At 42.1% G+C, this 25,894-nt stretch overlaps 1 protein-coding gene and 1 long non-coding RNA gene across 3 annotated transcripts in view; one reads left to right on the forward strand and one right to left on the reverse strand.

The window, feature by feature from the left end:
- The window catches only part of LOC132398189 (histone-lysine N-methyltransferase PRDM9-like), a 32,500-nt gene extending 28,648 nt beyond the window's left edge, over nt 1-3,852 (reverse strand). The window contains exons 1-2 of the mRNA XM_059977310.1: nt 3,829-3,852; nt 2,808-2,931 (exon numbers count right to left, since the gene is read on the reverse strand). Of these exons, the coding sequence (XP_059833293.1) occupies nt 2,808-2,931; nt 3,829-3,852 (148 nt within the window). The remainder of the gene's footprint in view (nt 1-2,807; nt 2,932-3,828) is intronic.
- A 649-nt stretch (nt 3,853-4,501) lies between these two features.
- LOC132393200 (uncharacterized) lies at nt 4,502-24,966 on the forward strand. Of its 2 annotated transcripts, XR_009511795.1 has the most exons (4): nt 4,502-4,603; nt 17,905-18,007; nt 19,746-19,909; nt 24,481-24,966. It is a non-coding gene; the product is annotated as an uncharacterized LOC132393200 (long non-coding RNA). The 2 variants fall into 2 exon arrangements; XR_009511794.1 differs by lacking the exon at nt 4,502-4,603 and having other exon boundaries at nt 17,560-18,007.
- Nucleotides 24,967-25,894: the final 928 nt, after the last annotated feature.

Below are 25,894 nucleotides of genomic sequence, written 5' to 3' on the forward strand. Positions count from 1 at the left end.
AAAGAGGTATAAATGTTCTCATCCCTTAGAAATAAAAAGTGAAGTATTAGTTCAGGTTAAGAAAAGCAAATTTTATCCCAACTGCTTGGCAGTTCTGGATAATCCAGTATATACTCAATCACTATGGTTTAGAAACTTTTAGATCACTTTGCACTGAAATAGACCTTGTTTTTTTGATCTGAGTCTGTTCTGTACTGTAAAAGTTTTTATCACTTTGTTTTTCCTGTGAATGCTGCTGACATGATACTATGTGCCTGCAATACTTCTGTAGGTACATTTTACTTTATTGTGTTCAGGCATGTGTTTGTCCATATGACAATATACTGAAATTTTGACATTTATTTAGAGCTTAAGTTAAAAGCAACATACTGTATCATAAAAGTAAATGACAACTCACACCTTATCAGCAGTGCAATAGGAAAATGTAACACATTACCATCTTTCTAAACTTTAGTATTGATTCTCTTTGGCAATATATTCAACAGAGTCAAAATCAAACTTTGCAGAGGAATTTTTGTTAACAGCTGGATCAAAATTCTCAAAAAATAATACATTCAAATTACTTTGTGACTTTCTGGAAAGAAGATTAGGTGTCCATTCCTCATCTGAATCACTTGATTCATATAAATGGGGCTGACACCCTCTGCTCCGTCGTCCCATGAATTCTGGCTTTGGTACATTCAGTCCTGTGAAAAGTAAAATGTGTTCATTATCTATTGATGATAATGCCAGTATTTCATTTCACCAGATTTACAAGCACAAGATAGCTAGGAAGGTTAAGAGGGGACAGTTGAATTCAAAAACTCACAATCAAATACAACTAAGGGTTCATTTTTAGACTTGAAGAGAAACATAGGTTTCTCCATTATCCAGAGAGGAGTGTATAGCCTATGCTTAATGGGAATATTATTGTGCTATTGGATAGGAAACTCTCAGAAGGAAATGAAAACAAGCAAAACTGCACAAGGAATCAACTAATCTTTAGGCAGTTTGGTGTGCTCATTTCCTCTAAAGTGATAAAGAAATCTTACAGTGATCACACATTACTTTGGAGGGAATTTTTTGGGCAGGAATCTGATTCTTATTCACATTCATTTCTGAATTCATGTGTTTGTATGTTTGTGTCATTATTTAATTTTAAACTTATCTTGTGCTTTAACAGAGATTTATTTAGTATTAAACGATGAGGCCTTCACCAGCAGAGTAGGCATTTAATATGCTTTTGAATTGCATTTTATGGGACATAAGAGCTGAACTTGGAGACAGTGGAGCTCCAATGCACATGATACCCTTGTCATTGCAGTGGTCACAGATTTGGAATATGTTGCTGGAAAATCTAGCCATAAACATCCCAACCCAGCACATTTTGAATGTTGTCTAACTTGCAGAGACAGTACATGTTTGGTTTGGTGAAAGCAGTACATATCAAGCACCATGGAGAACAAGCCCTCATCCAAGGTACTCCATTGCTCACTTTAATATTTGTTGTTTCTAAGTGATCTCTCAAGTAGGGGATAACATTTCTTATTCTGGTTCTGTGTGTTTTGGGGATGCTCTTCGGATTCAGAGCATTATTTATACAAAGTTCTCTGTAGATCCGGTATTTCATTTAATTTGCTGAATAGACTTCCCACATTGTCTTCCAATGTTTTGAACAGTGACAGATTATGGAGAGCCACATCAGCACTGCAGTTAGAATTTGACAGGATAACTTTAAAGTCTCTTCTGTTCCTCACACAATGCCATACCTTAATGCCATGTTGTTAATTTGGGAGAAAACACTGTCAATGGTTTGCTTGATGCTGTGAATAAATTTGCACTATTCTGCAGAGAAAGCATTAATTATTCATCTAACAGTTTCAGAAAACTTGCTGCACAGTGGAGAGTATCCTGACTGGTGCATCATGGCCTGGTATGGAAATACAAATGCCCAAGAACAGATAAGCCAAGAAAAAGTGGTGGATGCGCCACAGTCCATCAAAGGAAAAGTCCTCCCAGTAATTCAGTGATGTCACAATAAAGCATTCAGCATCAAGGGCACCCACCACCCAGGCTTTGCTCTCCTCCCTCTGCCTTTGGGAGAAGGTGAAGGAGCCTTATGTCCAACACTGCCTAGTTCTAGAACAGGTCTTACCCTTCAAGAAAATGAACCTCTAGGTAATGTATGATGAAATATACATACTATAAACTTGAGCAAGCATTTATCGCGGGAGTGTTGATCAGCAGAAAGGCAAGTTAGCAGACGACCTTCGTTTAGATTTTTTTTAGTGTTAACCAAATGTTTTGTACACATCAGTGAGTGTCGGTTTGCTCAAAGCTTAGGTATTCATTGTGTAATGAGGCAAGTGGTAATCTGATTGCTTAAACTCTTGTTCTTGTCTGAGAGTGCAGTGACCGTGCTTCCAACATGGAGACAACAAAGATTTCAACTGAGGGCAGCCTGGCGGAAGAAAGAAGAGATCATTAGGCAAGAATGTGTAATGATTCCAGTTTATGTGGGGATTTTAACTGCTACATTTAATCTTTGTATGTCAGAAGTGCATGTCATTGTGTATAAAGCATAGGTTGATAGCTTTCCAGTATCTGCAGATTTTCTTGTGTTTGAATCAATATTACCACAGAACAGGGCTATTAAATGTATTTATACACATTCTGAAAGTGTATCAGCAGAGGAAATTGAATGCACAAATGAACACAGCCTTCAAACTCATTATCCACTGTGATGGCATGTGGGAAAATCGTATGCCAACAGGTGTCATCTGAAAATGCCAAACAGAATATTAAGGAAAATAATGCTTTCTACAAACCCATGGCGAGCATGGCTTCATAGTTCCGCTTCACATTCTTATAGCGGAGTTTCTCCCAGTCACTCAGCTCTGCCCAATCTTCTTTGGAAAAGTAACCAACAATGTCTTTAAACTTGTTTGCATCCTGGAAAGAAAGACATTTCCTGAAGTGCCAGAGTATTAAAATCCATTTTGTTTCATCACAGTTGCAAAACAGATTAAGACAACTTTCCACATATTTATTTTGTGTTCAAGGATAGTACCTGCAATATAGGAAACGAGATCAAGCTAACACAAGTTCAAATTACAGCCGAGACCCCCTGGGCTGGACTTAAGGAGAATTTTTATTTAGAGGTTGGCAAATACTTGGAATTTACACCCAAGAGTTGAGTAAGGTCAACCGCTGATTACATCCCAGATAAAAAGTATGTCAGAATATAAGAGGCAAGAAACTACTGCAGATCACAAAATGAGTAAAATAATGCTCTTCAGTACCTAAATGAGCGATGATATTGTGGAATGATGGGGAGCGCTTGAGATGCTGATTGACTACATACTGAAAATCATTTGCACTTATTCCCAGATGAAGGAAAAATGTTATACTGTTGGCATAGCTACTTCACTAATGCTGTTGTCATCCAGTGGCATCTTAAGAAAACCGAGGAAGATGAGATAAAAACCATCCAAAAAAAAACACAAAATGTTGAAGATAAGCAAATGCCAGGTATGAGCTGTGGAAACAAACATTAAGTGAATGTTGTCTCACATCTGAGCAGAAACAAAACACCAGAGGGACACAGAACTGGAAGCATGCATGAGGTAGATAGTCTTAATGGTCAAAGAACCAAAATTAATGTCCATGATGAGAATCAGCACCCGGAGTAACTCATCAACTCCCCACTGACAGGAATTAATGTGGCTGGGGCCTCTCCACAAGCAAGAATTAATCTGGTCTGAGATGGAGCAATAGCATCTTTTCCCTTTCAAGGCCATCAAGAGTACATCTATCCATCATCTGTGTCCAAGGTCCCAGGGAACTCACCTCCGATTCCCCGCTCCCAGACATGACTTCATCTCCTAAAGCAACACCTCAGCTTTCTTTCCTCAACTCTCACACTCTAATTCCCCTGATCCTTCTCGCCCTTTTTTCCTTCTGGGCAACCCTGTTGCCCAAACCTTTTTCCCTGATCCTGTTACTTCCCGCTCTGCCGAGACGGCAGACAGCTCAATCCCAGATAGATCATCTCCAGTGACCAGAGTGCAGTTTTCTCGGTATTGCGCTGGAGATTGTTTCTCCCTCAAGAATTTCCTTCTGGCGAGGGAGCACTGTCTCCTCAGTAAGACTTTCGATCATGGGTCTCGTTCCTTATCTGAAAAGGGGAATTCAGTCCCTCACGATTTTACTCTAAGAAACTGCACTAATCCTCACACTCCCACGACCTCGTGTCGAAACCTGCTGCCCGTCCGCACCGGGGCTATTTATAGACGTTGCTCACGTGATCGGGGCTGCCCAATCAGACGACGGTATACCGCGCTGCGTGCGGGGCGCTGAAGCTCTGTGGTAAAAAAAAGCGCCAAAACGGTCCGGATTTCACATCGTCTCCGCTTTCCCGCCAGAAGGACGTGATGGGTGGGATTGTCCTCGGCGCATGCGCGTTGTCGGGTCGCTGGCGTGATGACGACAGGACGGAGCCTGGGTGGGTCTTTGAAATAACAGCCCCTCCTTGAGCGGATGAAGAAGTCGATTTTAGTTAAAACGATTTGATAAAGTCCACTGATTCTATTCTGCCTGAAAATCTGTTCATCAATACATTAAGGTAAATATTATGAGCTGTTTTTGCAAATGGATCAAAATATACTTAAATTGGGAATGTAGTCGTAGTGTTTGCCCGAATTACGGGCAACAGTAAAGAAACGACTTAATAATTATTTATTACTACATCTACCAAAGTTGGTTGCGTCATGTTAGCCTTACACTGGCCGGAGGAAGTTTGTCCATGTAAAGTTGTAACGTTCAGATTCTTTTTCAATTTTGAAGAGTTGAAGCAGCAGTAGATCAGACTTACTGTCAAAGATTAGTTCGTGTACAAATGATCGGTTTGATTGCTTTTTTTTCTCAAGGGTCCCTGCAGATGGGATTGTTGAGGGGTTATGAGCGGGTTGATTGTATAGCTGAAAGGCTGGACAAAGTTCAGCAGTGGATATAGACCTTCCATGTCGCAAATCTGAAACTAAGGGGTTGGTCGGGTTAAGAATTAAGGGGTTATGGCAAGAGTTATGGGGTAATGAACATAAGGAGAGACAACATTACAAAATATATGAAACTAGAGTTCATTGGAAAGTGGGATAAAACCAGAAGGGATGAGTTATTTTGATGTGAATTATAATGGCTTAATTATTCCTTGTATCATGTTTGTAAGCACCATTCTGGGTTTTGTAGGTATTACTATGAAACAGTTTAATATATGTTACTATATTGTTAAGCGAATGGATGAAAGAAAACAAATGCAGGCTTCATAATCTTTTGGGTTGACAGTTTTCATTTGAAAGTTTTGCTAAGTTATGGGAGTGGCTTTAATTTCATTCACAGTATTGTCTTTTACTACTTGTAATCTATAGCTCTTTATTATAGCTTCAATTTGAAAAAAAGAAGTACTAAGGGCTTATTCCCAGTTGTCTACTCCACACCCCAGTCCAGTTTGTGGCAATAATGCACCTTTAAGTTGGACTGCCAACCGCTATTAAAAGTCAAAATTAGAAGAAGAGAGATGGCGAGGCATTGGGGTGAGAGATTCTTTCCCGGTTTGTTCGTTATCCTAAGGTACCAAATGGCTCACGGGCCAGATGAATCACAGAATCGGGTGGTTGTTGGGATGTTTTTGCTTGCAACCTGTTTTCTGGATGCCACTGCTGCTAATCTTCAAGTGAACTGAATTTTATTGTCATTTAACTCTGTAAATGTATATCAGGTATGTAATGTATATAAAAACAAGACCTTGTTTCTACCAGTTGGAGTGTAAAGCGAAAAAAAACCTCATAAGAAAGTAAGAGGTTAGGACAATATCTACAGATAAATAACAAAGTAATGTGTATTAATATTAAATATTATAAATTATGGAGCAGAGTAACCACTGACACTCTGAACATGATACTGCTGGGATAGTCGTCTCCTGCCTGATGGTAGAAAGTCAAAGAGGATGCTGGATGATGGGTGGGATCCTTGATAATACTAAGGGACCTACGTATGCAGTGCTCCCGATAAATGTCCCGATGGATGGTAGGAAGAGTGCTATGATTCTCTCAGCTGTTCTCACACTCCTTTCTAGAGACATCTGGTCTGATGCTCGACTGCTCTCATACCAGACGAGATGCAACCTGTCAGGATGCTCTCAATGGTGCCTCTTATAATATGCTGTTAAGATGGAGGGGAGAGGGAGCCTTTCTTGCCTCAATCTCAGGAACTGGAGGCACTGGTATGCATTCTTGTTCAGGGAGGTGATATTAAGAGACCAGGTGAGGTCGTCTGTGATGTGAACTCCCAGGCACGTGTTGCAGTTAACTCTGTCTACGGGGGCGCCGTGTATTCACAGAGGGGGATGGTTTGTCTGCACCTTCCTAAAGTCCACAATGATTTCCTTTGTCTTCTCCATATTCAGGCTTAGGTTGTTCTTCTCACACCAATCTACCAGCTTCGCCACTTCCTCTCTATACACCGTCTCATCATTCTTCTTGGTTACAGCCAATTTTCCTCAATTGCCAACTTCCAGCTGCATTTCTTTGTGCAAAGATCCACACTCACTACATGTGATCTCATGCATCATTTTGCACAGTAATGTTTATTGCATCTGCATATTGTTGACATTAAACAACCTGATTTTTTTTTCAACAGAATGAGTTTTGATCTCACACGTTATGGAAAAACGAGGGTTGAGTGGATGTGAGGTGGGGAGAGGGCATTATACAGTGGCTGTTCAAACAATTTGCTTGTTAACCTTGCATCTATCTTGAATGTAACCTGCATCAGTAAGTGAGAGCCTTTCTGTCTTGGGAGCTGGTTCAAATTCAGGTACAGTTTGACCTGCCGTGCAGGAGGGATTCCAGATCACTCTGTTGCCCAGATTTTCTGAAGGATCGCTGCACCATCAGTTTCAATATCAGGTAGGGAATGCATCGCTGACTCGAAACATTGACTCTGTTCAGCGTTCCAGCATCTGCTTGTGTTTAAACTTTTTTAAAATCATTCCATTGATGACATTGTGGAGAGGGGTCCAGGGATTTGGGCCTCGCTGAGGAATTTCAAGTTAAAATTTCCAAGACAGGATAGCGTGCACCTCAGAGCAGTCCCAGTGTTCCCTGCTCCTTTTTCCATTGCATGGTAGAATCCATGGATTTGGGAGGTGGAGTTGATGTAGCTAGTCTGAGTAACTGCACTAAAGTTTGTAAATTATGCACTCTGAGGCTACTTTATGCATGTGGTGGAGGAAATTAATTATTTGGTGACTGGTGGGGACCCAGCAAGTGGTCCACTTTCACCTGGCTGATGTCAGGCTCCTTCACATTTTGGAGCTGCACTGATCTTGCCATTGGAGAGAAATTCATTGTAGAAGCAAGAGAAAATCTGCAGTTGCTGGAAATCAGTAACACACAAATTGCTGGAGGAACTCAGCAGGCCAGCCTGCATCTATGGGAAAAATAAAACTACAGTTGACGTTCCAGGCCAAGACCCTTCATCAGGACTGGGAAAAGAAGATGAGTATGCGTAAGAAAGTGGGAGGAGGGGAGGTAGAACCACAAAGGTGATGGGTGAAATGGGAGGTGGGAGCGAGGCAAAGTAAAGAGTTGGGAAGTTGATTGGTGAAAGTGATAGAGGGCTGGAGAGGGGAGTAATCTAATAGGAGGGGGCAGAGGAGTACCTGACAGAGGTACTTGGCAGGTAAGGTGAGAGAGGGAAATGGGAATTGTGGACGGGAGGTGGGCATTACCAGAAGTTGGAGAACTCGATGTTCATGCCCCTTAGAGAAAATTGGCCCCTTAGAGAATCAGAGTGGACAGCTATGTGTGGAGCCAAGGGAGATGGGAGAGATTTTGAATGATCTCTTCGGTATTCACTAAGGAGAAGGATATTGAATTGTGTAAGGTGTGGGAAACAAGTAAGGAAGTTATGGAACCTATGACAATTAAAGAGGTGGAAGTACTGGCGCTTTTAAGAAATTTAAAAGTGGATAAATCTCCGGGTCCTGACAGGATATTCCCCAGAACCTTGAGGGAAGTTTGTGTAGAAATAGCAGGAGCTTTGACGGAGATCTTTAAGATGTCATTAGAAACGGGGATTGCGCCATTGTTTAAAAAGGGTTCTAGAAGTAAGCCTAGCAATTATAGACCTGTCAGTTTGACATCAGTGGTGGGTAAATTAATGGAAAGTATTCTTAGAGATAGTATTAATAATTATCTGGATAGACAGGATCTGATTAGGAGTAGCCAGCATGGATTTGTGCGTGGAGGGTCATGTTTGACAAACCTTATTGAATTTTTTGAAGAAGTTACGAGGAATGTTGACGAGGGTAAGGCAGTGGATGTAGTCTATATGGACTTCAGCAAAGCCTTTGACAAAGTTCCACATGGAAGGTTAATTAAGAAGGTTCAGTCATTAGGTATTAATGCTGGAGTAATAAAATGGATTCAACAGTGGCTAGATGGGAATAGCCAGAGAGTAGTGGTGGATAATTGTTTATCGGGATGGAGGCCGGTGACTAGCGGGGTGCCTCAGGGATCTGTTTTGGGCCCAATGTTGTTTGTAATACACATAAATGATCTGGATGATGGGGTGGTAAATTGGATTAGTAAGTATGCCGATGATACTAAGGTAGGAGGTGTTGTGGATAATGAGGTGGGTTTTCAAAGCTTGCAGGGAGATTTATGCCAGTTAGAAGAATGGGCTGAACGTTGGCAGATGGAGCTTAATGCTGAGAAGTGTGAGGTTCTACATTTTGGCAGGAATAATCCAAATAGAACATACAGGGTAAATGGTAGGGCATTGAGGAATGCAGAGGAACAGAGAGATCTAGGAATAACAGTGCATAGTTTTCCTGAAGGTGGAGTCTCATGTAGATAGGGTGGTGAAGAAGGCTTTTGGAACGCTGGCCTTTATAAATCAAAGCATTGAGTACAGAAGTTGGGATGTAATGTTAAAATTGTACAAGGCATTGGTAAGGCCAAATTTAGAATATTGTGTGCAGTTCTGGTCACCGAATTATAGGAAAGATATCAATAAATTAGAGAGAGCGCAGAGACGATTTACTAGGATGTTACCTGGGTTTCAGCACTTAAGTTACAGAGAAAGGTTGAACAAGTTGGGTCTCTATTCATTGGAGCGTAGAAGGTTGAGGGGGGATTTGATCGAGGTATTTAAAATTTTGAGAGGGATAGATAGAGTTGACGTGAATAGGCTGTTTCCATTGAGAGTAGGTGAGATTCAAATGAGAGGACATGATTTGAGAGTTAGGGGGCAGAAGTTTAAGGGAAACACGAGGGGGTATTTCTTTACTCAGAGAGTGATAGCTGCTGTGTGGAATGAGCTTCCTGTAGAAGTAGTAGAGGCCAGTTCAGTTGTGTCATTTAAGGTAAAATTGGATAGGTATATGGACAGGAAAGGAGTGGAGGGTTATGGGCGGAGTGCGGATAGGTGGGACTAGGTGAGATTAAGAGTTCAGCATAGATTAGGAGGGCTGAGATGGCCTGTTTCCGTGCTGTGATTGTTATATGGTTATATGCAATCAGGTTGGAGGTTACCCAGACAGAATGTAAGGTGTGGCTCCTCCAACCTAGGTGTGGCCTCAGCATGACGGTAGAGGAGGCCATGGACTGACATGTGGGAATGGAAAGTGGAATTAAAATGGGTTGACACTGGGAGATCCTGCTGTTTCTGGCGGACGGAGCATAGGTGGTTAGAGAAGCGTCTCCCAATCTGCATCAGGTCTACCGACTCCGTGTTCCTTTCACACCACTTTCCCTGAATACCCCAATCCACCCCTCTCCTCTGACACTACCAACCCCCTTCCCGCCTCTGATTGCATCTCTTATCTGTGCCGTGTCTTCACCATCCTCTTCCTCTCTCTGAGGGAGAGTGTTTTGTCCTCAGTAAGGCTTCACCTTTGTCGCCTTGCACCCACACTTCAGTGAATTCCACGCCCACCATAATGCAGAGTACTTCTTCTGTTGCATCAGTCTCTGGGCCTACTTCTTTGGCAAGGACACTCCACCCCACACAGATGAGCCTTTCTCTCAACTTCAATCCTCCTCCTCTGCCAGGACACCCCGCTCTGGTCTTCTGCTTACTCTGGATCTTTTCATTGCTATCTTGTGAAGGAGTATCAACTGTCTCGACTTCACCATTCCTCTTTCGAATTCCAACTTCACTCCTTCTGAACACACGTTCCTCCACTGTCTCTGTGCTAATCCCAGCCTCACTATTAAACCCGCAGATAAGGGGTGTGCTATAGTAGTCTGGCAGACTGACCTCTAACTTGCTGAGGACTGGCAACAACTGTCAGACACCTCCCCTTACCTATCCCTCGAACTGGACCCCACGAAGAAGCACCAAGCCATTGTCTCCAACACCATTACCAATCTTAATAACTTTGGTGATCTCCCATCTGCTACCACCAACCCTCATAATTTCTTCACCCTGCACCACCCGTTTCTACCTCCTACCCAAAAACAACAAAGCTGCCTGTACAGGTAGATCCAGGCCCCACTGAACATGTATCTACGTATCTCGACCCAGTTTTATCCCCCAGTTCACCCTTCCTACCTGTATCTGTGATACTTCACACACTTGTGAACTTTTCAATGATTTCAAGTTCCCCGGCCCCAAGCATCTTGTTTTTACTATGGATGCCCAGACCCTATACACCTCCATTCCCCCACGGGGAAGGCCTCACAGCTCACCATTTTTATCTGGACACCAGAGCCCACCATCACCATGAAGGTTCTCCTTCACCACCAATCTCCTCCATCTGGCAGAACTCGTCCTCACTCTTAATAATTTCTCCTTCAGCTCCTCCCACTTCCTTCAGACTAAAGGTGTAAATTCTGCCTGGCCTCCTGAGTTCCTCCATCATTTTGTGTGTGCTGCCAGAAATTCATGGTAGGTGTTTTAGTTGAGCTGCTGGTCACCCTCAGTTTTGATGATGAGAGTCTTGTTAACAAGATTTCCATGAAGTTTGTAGATTAGGTGGCTGTATTTTATCTTGATGGAAATGATTGCTTGGCATGTTGGTGGTACACTTTTCCTTGTCCCTTATCAGCCCTTACCTGAATGCTATCTAGTCCTTGCTTTATGCTGATGTAGTTTGGTTCAAACCACAGATAGCAGTGACTGGAACTGAACATTAAGTGATTATCAGTGAATAACCACAGATATGATCTTGTAACCAAAGTGATCGCATATAGAAAGTAGATGATTAATGAAATCAATAATTTCATGGTGATGGTTGGCCCAAGGGATTATACCCTGATTAACTCCTGCAATTAAGCCATGAAGTGAAAATGGCACATCTCCAAAGATAACTGTCATGTTTATTTATGACACCAGTTTTTGCAATAGCCAGCAGTCTGCTGGAAGAATTCAGTAAGTTAAGCAACATATCGCCAGGTAAATGGAACTGGGGAATGTAGGTGGAGAATGAATGCAGGCCCCCTTGGATAACTGGACAATGACTGACTCAGATACACCTATCAAGTTGGTCCAGTATGGCAGTGTTTGTCCCATCAACTTGTAGACTCGCACAGAATTGTGGCTAGGAGGTCAAGCCTCCAACCTGTGCTCTTGCACAAAAAAAATCACGACACCAAAGCATGGACAAGAAAAAAGAATGCAAATGAAAAAACAAACCATAGAACTGAAAGGGACCTATTTGAACTACAGTTAGTTCAAATTTCAGTCTACAGTCCAACCAATAGAACTTTGGTAACATTGTCCGACAACATCGAGAAGAGGAAGACCAATCAAACACAAAGGCAATAGGCCATCACACACGGTCGCCTTATCCAGCAGCAGTGAGCAAGATAGTCAATGCTGAACACTCGCTCGCTTCCTCAAATACATCAATTTTCCTTTACATTTTAATCAGTGGGAAATGGAGTTGGTTGTGGGCTCACATCCTGTCTCTAAGCTTCTTTACCTCTAGGTCATTTCCCGGAATTTTCTCATATTCAGCAAAACGTTAGATAATTCAGTCGATCTCAAAACCACTAGTCATAGGCTCCAGTGGTTCAAGAAATACATTTCAGAAAACAAGCAAATGCAGAAAAAGCAAAATAAAAGTTCCATGGACTATCTGGAAGACATTTTCCAAGCAAGCATTGTTCGCTATTGCCATCTCGACTGGAAGATCAATCATTTAATTAATAATATTTTAAATGCATTGTAGGACAGGGAAAAATTTAGATCCTTGAGCCCAGAAGAAACATTATACAATTCAACATGAAACATTTTTATTTTCAAATCTGTCTCCTGTTTCATCTTCTGAAACCATTTTCTTGGACATCATAAAACACAAAAACAGGATTTTTATTGAATACAGTATCTCCCTGTGTAGAATGAAATTCATCTACAAACTTGGCTGTTTGAGTGGAGTCTCTAGAGCAGCCTTTCTCCACCTTTTTGCCCCGAGGAACCCTTGAAATGATTTCACGTCTCAGGGAATCCACACATAAAAATTATATCTACAGCTCATGGTAGATTACCATAATCAGTAAGCTGCAGATGTAATAATCCAAAAATAATTGTCAATGTTGTTGTGAGTAGGGAATAAGTTTTTAACTTGCCTTTCTTGAAATTAATCTCTTTCTTTCCCTTTCATAAGTTTTAAAAACCCATAAGGCAAACATAATAAATTTCTCAGATCTGGCTTGAATTTGTGATGAGCACACACGGATATCAGCTTTAATTGAAATGAGACGCTTTCTATCTTTGTACTTGATGCTTATTAGAAAAAGCTTACTGCTACAAGTATGAAATTGAAAACTGCAGCAAAATGTTCATTGCATTCCTATAAATGGCAGGAGACTCTTGTTTCACAGAAATCCAGAAGTTGTCCAGGGGCAGGTCAGTAAATTGTATCTTGAGTGCGTGACCAGAGTGCAGCTCACAAAGTTCTTGCTCTTCCCTCAAAATCAAGTTCTCAGGCTGAGCAGAAGATTCGGAGAAAGGGTCTCTCACCCAGTCATACACTAGTGTTGAAAGGGAGGAAAATACTGTTCAGATTTGTTCTGCAGTTCTACCAGGTGGTTTTCAATGAGGCTCAGGACTTTCTGATATCCTTCCTCACCCTCAAGCAAGCACAAGCAGCAGTGGAAACATTTCAAGATTTCCCTTTGCAATATGATTTTTCCAAAGATTTGGTTCCGTTTTAAATCCAGGAATCTTGTCACTTGGAGTCAAAACATCTTTTCAGGGCCTTGCAGAGACTTGTTTAACTGATTCGTACAATGAAAAATGTCTGTTAAACAGGCTAGTTTCTGCAGCCATTCTTCATCTTCAAGGCACTCAGCAAAATCTGGCCTACCATTTTCCTGAAACACTCCTGAAATTGACCTTTCAGCTCAACACCCTGCTAAGGACTCTTCCTCTGCTAAGCCATCAGATTCCTCTATGTAGCAGGAGATTGGTGTGGTCTTTGTCCATGTTTATACACAGTTCTTTTTAAACATGCTAAAGTGAACTGGTCTTAAAACTAACAAATAACTTGCTTCCTGAATCCTTTTTACTGGCTGTTACTTTACTTTCAAAAGCTTTAATCTGCTTGTCTTGAGATTTCAATAGTTGTTTAAAATAATCAGCACATTTCGTATCATATGGCTGTGATTTGTAGTTAAGTGTTTTTTCAATTTTGCTGGAGCCATTGTTACATCTGTCAATTGTTTGCCATAGGTGAGGCACGATGGAATAGGCTAACTTGGCTCACCAGTCCATGTAAAACTCATTGATAAGTAGCTTTCATTGAAAAGACGGAGTTTTTTTATGTCAGTTGTTGCACAGTGAAATGACTCTGAAGATTGTAATTCTTCATCATTAACCATATTGTGTACAGTTCTGGTCAATTGTGTACAGTTCTGGTCACCGAATTATAGGAAAGATATCAATAAATTAGAGAGAGTGCAGAGACGATTTACTAGGATGTTACCTGGGTTTCAGCACTTAAGTTACAGAGAAAGGTTGAACAAGTTAGGTCTCTATTCATTGGAGCGTAGAAGGTTGAGGGGGGATTTGTTCGAGGTATTTAAAATTTTGAGAAGGATAGATAGAGTTGACGTGAATAGGCTGTTTCCATTGAGAGTAGGGGAGATTCAAACGAGAGGACATGATTTGAGAGTTAGGGAGCAGAAGTTTAAGGGAAACACGAGGGGGTATTTTTTTTACTCAGAGAGTGATAGCTGTGTGGAATGAACTTCCTGTAGAAGTAGTAGAGGCCAGTTCAGTTGTGTTATTTAAGGTAAAATTAGATAGGTATATGGACAGGAAAGGAGTGGAGGGTTATGGGCTGAGTGCGGGTAGGTGGGACTAGGTGAGATTAAGAGTTCGGCACGGACTAGGAGGGGCGAGATGACCTGTTTCCGTGCTGTGATTGTTATATGGTTATATCAGAATTGGCCGTAGGTTTAGGCCTAGAATCCTCCTCTTCCATCTCACAGCTCCTCTTCAAAAATCACCACACTGGTCTGTCTTTAGAATAAAAGGTTCGCTCCAATTTTCTACTGCACTGATAGTTTGCTCGCTCCCATAAGTCAGTTGGCGGTGTGTAAGGGGGAGTTGGAGGGCGAGGCTTAAATCACAGCCCAAGTTGGGTGAGTTAATTAAACAGTCAGAAAATGCATTTCATGCTCCTCATCAGACCACTGTCCTCCTCTCTCTGCAGTACAGCGCTCACTAATTATCAACAGTCATCAAAAACTGAGTATGGACCTAACCAAATTAACACAGTCCTACTGCACACTGTACTAGGCTGAGAGACTTCTAATGGGGCTGCTTGGTCACCGCCCACCACTGTGAGTACCAGCATTGCTCATTGTGCCAAGTTTAAAAAACTATGTTTTTTTTTAAACATGGTCTCTCGCAGAACCCCTCATGACCTCTCACCAAATCCTAGGGTTCCACAGTACCCTGATTGAGAAACTTTGTTCCAGAGGAATAAATCCTTAGTAGTGACACTTGGAGTTTCACTAAAAAACTATGCCGAGTAATGTCAAACAGTCAGTATAAAGGGGCAGTGATGGTTGGTTTGATGGGACAAGTGGATTCCAAATTGCAGAAGGTAAAATTTTGTCAGATGATCTGTTCTGAAATTCCATTCAGAAGATACAATCTCGACAAGAGGAATAGCCTGGAGTAGTAACATTGCCCAATTTTCCAGGCACCATGGTGAGTGAAAAATATGGAACTTTGTTTCATTTATTTACTAAATTGTGTTCCATCTATGTTGGAAGAATTTAAGATTAGCAGCGGCTGTTCATGGTAGTGAAAGTAGTCATATTATGTAAAAGGCATTCAGTTACGAACTAGTTCCCATGTTCTCAGGAACAGATTTTCACGGGGTCTGCTGAATCGTGAATTACAGTCCCACATGCAGTGTAGGTTTCATGTCACCATAATGTCCTTCCCTTTTTATTCTTTACCTTGGCTAATGAAGAGAAATATTCAAATATTTCCAGCATTCTATCTATCTGTGCTGCCACCCTGAGGGATCTCTGAATCTGTATATCAATGTCCTTCTGTTCTTCAGTGTTTCCGAACCCTAACATTCATTATATCCTATCTTCATCACACATTCCAAAGTGCATCACCTTGCATTTATCAGATTTACATCTACTTGTCATTGTTGCTAGAGTCATGCATTAATGAGGCCTCTTTCTTACAATCACCAGTTAATATTGGAGGTTTCTCAGATGTGAGAAACTCACCCCACATTTATCAAATATCTGCTTACTGGTATGGAGAAGGATTTCCTGATTTTATAAATACCCTCTGGTGAAGCATAGAATGACCCACTTTGATTATTGCACACTTGAGGCAAGGACTGTTCTTCTAATTATTGTCGACATGATTCAGGGTGTATGATGTACCTTTTATTGAAATCTGTCAGGGATATCAGACCCATGCTATTTTAAAGGGTGAGTTTGAGCTGCCAGAAGGCTTGGTGCATATTGGCACCAATAACATAGGTAGACAAGGAGGGGAGGTAGAAAAGTACAAGGGAGCTAGGTGGAAAGTCAAAAAAGGACTTCCAAGGTGGTAATCTCTAGATTGCTGCCTGTGCAACACACCAGTGAGTGTAAGAATAGGATAATTTGGCAGGTGAATATGTGGCTGAGGAACCAGTAGAGTGGAGAGGGGTTCAGATATATGGATCATTAGAATTTCTTATGGGGAAAATATGACTTGTACAAAAGGATGGGTTAGACCCCGAACCCAAGGGTGTGCAATGTTTTTGTGAGCAAGGTTGGTAGAGTTGTTTGGGAGTGATTAAACTAATTTGGCAAGGGGGTGGGTATCAGAGTGATAGTGCTGAGGATGAGGTAGTAGTTTACGAAGGTAATGTGTAATGAGACTTCTAGCAAGGAGAGGCTGATGATAGGGCAAGATTGCAGTCAACAGGATGTTTCAATATAAAAGGTCAACATAATCAAGAAGTGTGAATACCATATCGAATGTGTTATATCTGAATGCACGCTCTATACAGTATAGGGAATAAGGTAGATGAATGTGTAGCACAGTTACAAATTGACATGTATGATGTTGTAGGCATAACTGACTGATGGCTGAAATAAGATTAAAAATGGGAGCCGAACATCCAAAGATATATATTGTATTGAAAGGACAGGCAGGCAGGCAGGCAGGCAAATATGGTGGGGTGGCTCTGTTGGTTAGAAATTAAATCATATCATTAGAAAGAGAAGACATAGGGTCAGAATGTGTTGAATCATTGTGGGTAGAGCTAAGGAACTACAAGGGTAAAAAGACCCTGATGAGAGCTACCATATGTACAGACCCCTACAGAATAGTGAGGATGTGGTCTAAAATTATAATGGGAGATAGAAAATGTATGCCATAAGGACAATGTTACAATAGTCATGGAGGATTTCAATATGCAAGTAAATTGGGAAAAATTAAGTTGGTGCAGGATCCCAAGAGGGGGAATTTCTAGAATTTCAATGAGTTGGCTTGTTAGAGCAGCTCATAGTTGAGACCACTAGGGGATCAGCTATTCTGGATTACATGCTGTACAATGACCCAGAATTGAGCTTGAGGGAAAAAATTAACCCATTGGGGCAAGTGATCATATCAACAAATTCCCCGTGAAATTTGAGAAAGAGAATCTAAAGTCAGATGTATCAATATTATAGTGGAGTGAAGGAAATTATAGATACATGGGAGAGAAGTTGGCCAAAATTGATTTGGTGGGGGGAAACACTAGCAGGGATGACGGCAAAGCAGCAGAAGTTGAAGTTACTGAAAGAATTTGGAAGGCACAGTTTATATACTCTACATACCAAAGAGGAAGATATATTCAAGAGGGAAAATGACACAACAATGATTAACAAGAGAGACAAAGCCAACATAAAAGCCGAAGAGATGTAGAATAGAACAAAAATTAGTTGGAAGTTAGATGATTGGGAAGTTTTTTTAAAAGTACCTAAAAAGTCATTAAGAAAGAAAAGATGGAATATGAAAGTAAGCTAGCCAATAATACTAAAGAGGATACCAAATGTTTCTTTGGATACCTAAGGTGTAAAAGAGAGACAAGAATAGATATTGGACTACTGAAAAATTACATTGAAGAGTTATTAATGAAGGACAAACTAATGCTGGACAACCTAAGTATTTTGCATCAGTCTTCATTGTGGAAGATATTAGCAGTGTGGTGGGAGTTCCGGACTGTCAGGGGGCAGAAGTGTGTAAACGTATGATTACGAGAGAGAAGGTTCTTTGGAAGTTGATAGGCTGAAAGTAGCTAAGCAATCTGGATCAGATGGATCTGAAAGAGATGGCTGAATATGCACATGTCAGCTAATTATTCTTTAGTTGTGATAATATTTAACCCCATACCTGTCGTCATAGTGTTTGTCGAGACTTGGACACAGTCACAGCAGTTCTTTGCTGCCTGCAATCCGCCTTGCCTGAGAAATTGGACAGTCAGGTCAACTGACTCGGAAGACTAGAGGTATTTGTTTTATTCTTATTTGTACTTTTCAGCTGCAGTGTGGACTTTGTTCACCATTTGACAGTTTTAGCTAGCAGTCTTGTATAGTTCAGTTAACTATGGGAATCAGTAGGATTATGAAAGGTATTGGTTGATGCTTGTCTCCAAAGAGACGACCTCTGGAGAGGGAGGGAGGTGTCCGAGATGGTTGAAGTTGATTTAGGGCACGATGGAAGTTAGAGGCAAAACTGATGAAAGTGACAAGCTCAGCAGGGGGCATGAAGAAGTACCAATGCAGTCCTCACTAGAGTACCTCCACCCTGCAGAGGTTGTTTGATTAGCTTCTGAACCAACCTGAACAACTTTACTCACATAGTGATCCCATTTTAGTTCCATTCACTAGATGGAACTTATTAGCGTTAGACAGGAAATTGTAAAGATTTATTGAAACAGGAATCAGCCTCTCCCAATCGACCTTTACGTGTTCCTGTCTAATTCCACCAAAACTGGGGGACAGGATAGTGAAAGAAATGTTTGCTGTGCTTCCCTTCCTCAATCATAGGAGTCTATTCTTATGGTCCAACTCATCCATGTACACTGTGTTGCCCCAGGGTGAAGTCCTATCAGCCCGTGTTTGTCACAGAGCCCTCTAAACCCTTCCTATTCATGGAATTAAATCAAGATGGATTTTAAATGTTGCTAATGAAGTATTATTTCTGTTTGCTTATTCCAAATATGCACAGTCCTATGCCTGAAGAGGCTGTCCTGATGTCCTTTGTAGATCTCTCACCCCGATCTTCAATTTATGTTCTCTTTCAAATACCTCCCAATAGGAAACAGGAGGTTCACTCTGTCCAACACCCCTCATGTTCTTATGCCCCTATAAGATCCCCCTCAATCTTCCATTACAGGAACTAAAGTAGTAATCTATGCAGCTTCTCCCTATAACCTAGGCCCCACATCCAATCCAGGTAACAGCCTAGTAAATCCTTTCTGTACTCCTTCTAAACTGATAATATTTTTCATGTAACAGTGCGACCAAAACCATACACAATACTTTGTGCAAACTCACTGGCATCTTATATAAATGCAACATCGCTTCCCATTTCCTGTATTCAACGCAGTTTCTGTTGATGGCCAGTATACCAAACATTCTCGACACCATTCTTTCTAACAATGACACACTTTTGGTGAACTGTGGACATGAAATCCTCACTCCTTTCATTCCACAACACTCCCCATGGTTCTACTATTCACTGTTATAAGCTTAATCCTGAGTTGATTCTCAAAATGCAATACCTTACATTTATCAGAATTGAAAGCCATTTGCTAGTCCTCAGGCCATAAATCTAACTGAACAGTATCTTCTGATAATTTCAAAGCCTTCCACAATGTCTACATCACCAGCTACTTTAGGAGCATTTGCAAACTTGCTAACTATATTTTGTAAATTTACAGACAAAACTTTTATATAAGTTACCCACAAATGTCCAATCACTGACCACTGTGGGATACCACTGGACAGCCGTCCATCCCCAGACACAACCTTATACGATCATATTCTGCTTCCTACCACAGAGCCAATTCTGAATTCACTCTGCTAACTCTATTTGATCCCAGTAATCTAACCTTCCAGATTAGCCACCAATGGTCCCTGTTAAAGTGCAGGAGGAGCTTAGGAGAATGATGGTGCCTAACGTGACTCCGTTGTTTGCATCTTCAGAAACAGCTCTATTTCCATCTTTTTTTTTCTTTTCAGGGTTCTTTTGAAGCTCCTGACCTGGAGTTACACACTGACTTCGGTTCTTTGTGGGAATGGGGCCCGCTGTCGGGGTCTCACGTCTGGCCGTTATTTGATATGCCAAGGACGTGGCTTGGAAGACTAGTGCGCCTTCAGTGTTGCGGGATTTCGTGGCTCTGGAGGTGGGCAGACTCGAGGTCCATATTACGCAGGAAACTGGTGTGTCATAGGAGATGGGAGATCAAAAGCAGCATGCCAGCTGCGGGCTGTGTGCCCAGAGACACAAGTCCTCTGGGCACAGCACAGAAAAAGCAACGCAACAGACTTTTAACATTGTAAATCAGCAAGTTGCTTGTTATGTCTTCCCTCTCTCTGTGAAACAGGGACACCTCTTTTTCACTTATTAGGGGGAGAGATTGAGAGAGAGCCTGTGGTACATTGAATTACCAGGTGAATGAGTAGTGTTAGATGTGGGAGTCCTGGGAGACCTCCAGCCTCCCTGATGGCCACATCTGCGCCAGGTGCACAGAGATGCAGTTTCTCAGAGACCGTGTTAGGGATCTGGAGCTGCATCTTGATGACCTACTGCTTATTAGGGAAAGTGAAGAGGTGATAGACAGGAGCTACAGGGGTCAGAAAACTGGATGAGTGTCAGGAGAGAGAAGGGAAATGCCTGGATAGTGGAGAGCACCCCTGTGCCTGAACCCCTCAGCAACAAGTATATTATTTTGGATGCGGTTGAGGGGGATGACCTGACAGGGGACGGCCACGGTGACCGGGTCTCTGACACTGAGCCTGGCGCTGTTGAGCAGGAGAGAAGGAGGGAGAAGAGAAATGCGGTAGTCATAGGGGATTCCATAGTTGGGGAGCAGACAGGAGATTCTGTGAGCCTGGTAGAGATACCCCCATGGTGTGTTGCCTCCCAGGTGTCAGGGTACAGGATGTCTCCGATTAGGTCCAGAATATTCTGAAGGGAGAGGGCGAGCAGCCAGCTGTCTTTGTACATGTTGGTACCAGTGACATAGACAGGAAAAGAGAGGAGGTCCTGAAGAGAGATTTCCGGGAGTTAGGAAGGAAGCTGAGAAGCAGGACCTCCAGGCTAGTAATCTCAGGATTGCTACCTGTGCCACGTGCTAGCGAGGGCAAGAATAGTAGGATTAGGCAGATGAATGCATGTCTGAGAGACTGGTGCAGAAGGCAAGGCTTCAGATTCTTGGATCACTGGGATCTCTTCTGGGAGAATTATGACCTGTTCAAAAAGGACAGGTTACATCTGAACCCGAAGGGGACCAATATCCTGGCAGGAAGGTTTAATAGAGCTGATAGAGAGGGTTTAAACTAATTTGGCAGCGGGGTGGGAACCGGAATGATAGAGCAGAGGAGGGGGAAAACAGAAATAAATCTAAGATAGTGAGCATTAAAGATATCAGGAAGGACAGGCAGGTGATAGGGCAAATTTGCAACAATTAGGATGAGTTGCAGTGCAATCAAAGCAAAAAGTACCAAATACTGGACTTAAGGTGTTATACTTAAATACACACAGCATAAGGAACAAGTTGCATGACCTTGTCATACAGCTACAGATTGGCAGGTATGATGTTGTGGCCATCACTGAGACGTGGCTAAAGGATGCATATCTCTGGGTGCTGGACGTCCAAGGATACACAGTGTATCAGAAGGATAGGCAGATAGACAGAGAGGGTGGCGTGGCTTTATTGGTAAGAAATTGTATTAAATCATTAGAAAGAGGTGATATAGGATCAGAAGGTGCGGTATCTTTATTGGTTAAGCTAAGAAATTGCTGGAGTAAAAGGACCCTGATGGCGGTTATATACAGGCTTCCTTCTAATGCTCTTCCCTTGGACAACATCTGTGGCGTGGAGAGGGGAGACTTGCAGCTTGGGCAACTGCCTCCTAACAGCTGCAGTGATGTGGACTACAAATTACAAAAGGAAATAGAAAAGGCTTGCCAGAAGGGCAGTGTTATGATAATTGTGGGGGATTTTAACTTGCGAGTGGATTGGGAAAATCAGGTCAGCACTGGATCTCAAGAGAGAGTATTTGTAGAATGTCTACAAGATGGCTTTTTAGAATAGTTTGTTGCTGAGCCCACTAGCGGATTGGCTGTACTGGATTGGGTATTGTGTAATGAACCAGAGGTGATTAGAGAGATTGAGATGAAGGAACCCTTAGGAAGCAGTGATCATAACATGGTTGAGTTCACTGTGAAATTTGAGAAAGAGAAGCCAAACTCTGATGTGTTGGTATTTCAGTGAAGTAAAGCAAATTACAGTGGTATGAGAGAGGAACTGGCCAAAGGGACTGGAAAGGGACACTAGTGGGAAGGATGGCAGAGCAGCAGTGGCTGCAGTTTATGTGAGAAGTGAGGAAGGTGCAAGACAAGAGATACTACAAAAAAGAAGAAATTTTCCAATGGAAAAAGGATGCAACCGTGGCTGACAAGAGAAGTCAAAGCCAAAGTAAAAGCAAAGGAGAGGGCATACAAGGAAGCAAAAATTAGTGGGAAGACAGAGGACTGGGAAGTTTTTACAAGCTTACAAAAGGAAACTAAGAAGGTAATTAAGAGGGAAAAGGTGAACTATTAAAGGAAGCTAGCAAATAATATCAGAGGATAATAAAAGCTTTTTCAAGTATATAAAGAGTGAAAAACAGGTGAGTAGATATAGGACTGATAGAAAATGATGCTGGAGGAATTATAATGGGAGATAAGGAGGAACTGAACGAGTATCTTGCATCAGTCTTCACTGAGGAAGACATCAGCAGTATACTGGACACTCAAGGATGTCAGGGAGGAGAAGTGTGCGCAGTCACAATTATGACAGAGAATGTACTCAGGAAGCTGAATAGTCTAAGGGTAGATAAATCTCTCAGACCAAATGGAGTGCACCCTCGTGTTCTGAAGGAAGTAGCTGTGGAGATTGCGGAGGCATTAGCAATGCTCTGTCAAAAGTCAATAGATTCTGGCTTGGTTCCGGAGGACTGGAAGATTGCAAATGTCACTCCGCTATTTAAGAAGGGAGTAAGGAAGCAAAAAGGAAATTATAGACCTGTTAACTTGGCATCGGCGGTTGGGAAGTTGTTGGAGTCAATTGTCAAGGATGAGGTTATGGAGTGCCTGGAAGCATATGACAAGATAGGCAGAACTCAGCATGGTTTCCTTAAAGGAAAATCCTGCCTGAAAAACCTATTGCAATTTTTTGAGGAAATTACAAGTAGGCTAGACAAGGGAAATGCAGTAGCTGTTGTGTATTTGGATTTTCAGAAGGTCTTTGACAAGGTGCCGCACATGAGGCTGTTAAACAAGATAGAGCATGTAGAATTATGGGAAAGTTATGTGGATAGAGCGTTGGTTGAATGGCAGGGAACAGAGAGTGGGAATAAAGGGATCCCATTCTAGTTGGCTGCGAGTACCAGTGGTGTTCCACGGGGGTCCGTGTTGGGGCTGCTTCTTTTTACATTGTATATCAACGATTTGGATTATGGAGTAGATGGCTTTGTGGCTAAGTTTGCTGATGATACAAAGATAGGTGGAGGGGCCGGTAGTGCTGAGGAAACAGAGGCTGCAGAGAGACTTGGATAGACTGGGTGAATGGGCAAAGAAGTGGCAAATGAAATACAATGTTGGAAAGTGTATGGTCATGCACTTTGGTAGAAGAAAGAAATAGGCAGAATATTATTTAAATGGGGAGAGAATTCAAAGTTCCGAGATGCAACGGAACTTGGGAGACCTCGTGCAGGATACCCTTAAGGTTAACCTCCAGGTTGAGTCCATGGTGAAGAAGGCAAGTGCAATGTTGGCATTCATTTCTAGAGGAATAGAGTATAGGAGCAGGGGTGTGATGTTGAGGCTCTATAAGGCACTGGTAAGACCTCACTTGGAGTACTGTATGCAGTTTTGGGCTCCTTATTTAAGAAAGGATGTGATGACGTTGGAGAGGGTTCAGTGAAGATTCACTAGAATAATTCCGGGAATAAGAGGGTTGACATATGAGGAACGTTTGACCGCTCTTGGACTGTTTAACAGAATGAGGGGGGACCTCATAGAAACATTTTGAATGTTGAAAGGCATGGACAGAGTGCATGTGGCAAAGTTGTTTCCTATGGTGGGGGAGTTTAGTACAAGATGGCATGACTTAAGGATGGAAGGGCGCCCATTCAGAACAGAGATGCGAAGAAATTTTTTTTAGCCAGAGGGTGGTGAATCTGTGGAATTTGTTGCCACGGACGGCGGTGGAGGCAAAGTCATTGGGTGTATTTAAGACAAAGATTGATAGGTATCTGAGTAGCCAGGGCATTAAAGGTTATGGTGAGAAGGCAGGGGAGTGGGACTAAGTGCAAGAATGGATCAGCTCATGATAAAATGGCAGAGCAGACTCAATGGGCCGAATGGCTGACTTCTGCTCCTTTGTCTTATGGTTTGGGGTACTGCAGGTCTGTGTCTTTATTGATGCTTTACTGAATGCTTGAGAGCTCGATGGGGGCAAAGATGCTTGTGGGGGAGGGATGGGTTCATTGCTTTGCAGCTGCTCATGTGTGGGTGGGAGGAACTGGGGGGATTTTTGGGTTCCAGCAATTAACTGTCATTCATTCTTTGGGACATTGCTCTGTTTTTGTATATGTCTGAGAAGAAAAAGAATTTCAGGATGTATATTGTATACGTTTCTCTGACATTAAATGTACCTTTGAAACATTTGAAAATCTGAATCTGAAATTTGAACATTTGCATCACAAGCTGGTATGGAAGTTGGCCTGTCCAAGACCGAAAGAAGCTGCAGAAGATCGTGAACATAGCCCAGCACATCAAACAAACCAATCACCCATCCTTGGACTCACTTTACACCGCACGCTGTCGGAGCAGTGCTGCCAGAATAATCAAGGACACGACCCACCCAGCCAACACACTTTTGGTCCCTCTTCCCTCTGGGAGAAGGTTCAGGAATTTGAAGATTCATACGGCCAGATTTGGGAACAGCTTCTTTCCAACTGTGATAAGACTGCTGAACAGATCCTGACCCGGATCTGGGCCGTACCTTCCAAATATCTGGACCTAACTTGCACTACCTTACTTTCTCTTTTCTATTTTATAATTATGATTTATAATTTAAATTTTTATTATATTTACTTTGTTTTTTACTTCAGGGAGCATGAAGCACAGAAACAAATATCACTGTGATGATTGTACACTCTAGTATCAATTGTTTGGTGACAATAAAGTAAAGTAAATCCATCCCAACAACCTTCTCTGATTTATCCTCTTGGTTACTTCTCTATAGCTACTTTAATATTAATAGAATTATGATCATTGGACCCAAAGTGTTGCTCACAGGAATATAATTTCAACAGTGTCCACCCAAGGGTTTGACACAGGCTCTCTCTCTCATTAATGAGGGAGATGGAGATATTGCGGCGAGGAGGGAGACCAACAGCTCAGTTTCGGTGTTACAATCTGCAGCATTGCACATTTTGATAGAAGCATGCACTACTGTCTTGATGTCCCATGATACTTCAGTTGGTGACACTGGCGAGGAACTGGGTCATCTTAAGTGCTGCATCCTAAAGGTGGATACCTTCCAGACCATTCCAAGGGAAGCAAAAAATGCTCGGAGCACTCGGGCAGTGAAGAACCGCAGTTTGAGTGCAGCTGTAGATCACGGAATCTGATAGAATACCAGCCACTGTAAAAAGGAAAGAAGAAAAGATATTAAAGAGAAGAAATTACTGTTTTGTTGATGAACTAGAAGAAGTGGTGCTCTGTGCCATCTTTAGCTCCTCCTCCAAGTAGATGGAAATGTAGAGACTAGGCGACCAAGGCAAACATGAGGCAATGAGTGTCAGTGTACTGAAAGTTGTTAAAGTGGCGGAAATGGTCCTAAGTGTCACACACGTTGATGGGATGGGACTGAATTAAGGGGCTCAATGCAGTCCAGCTATGAGAACATAAGTACAGTGGGCAAGTGCAGGCATGAACAATGGGTCTACCAGGTACATGCTTAGCCCACTGCTCTACTCTTTGTAAACACAACTGTGTGGGCATAGCTTAAATACCATCTACAAATTTGCTTATGATGCAACCAATGTTGGTAGAATCGCAGGTGGGTACGAGAGGGCATACAGGAGTGAGATGTCCCAAGGAGTGGAATGGTGCT

This window comes from Hypanus sabinus, chromosome 1, assembly GCF_030144855.1.
Source record: "Hypanus sabinus isolate sHypSab1 chromosome 1, sHypSab1.hap1, whole genome shotgun sequence".
Taxonomy (NCBI): Eukaryota; Metazoa; Chordata; class Chondrichthyes; order Myliobatiformes; family Dasyatidae; genus Hypanus; species Hypanus sabinus.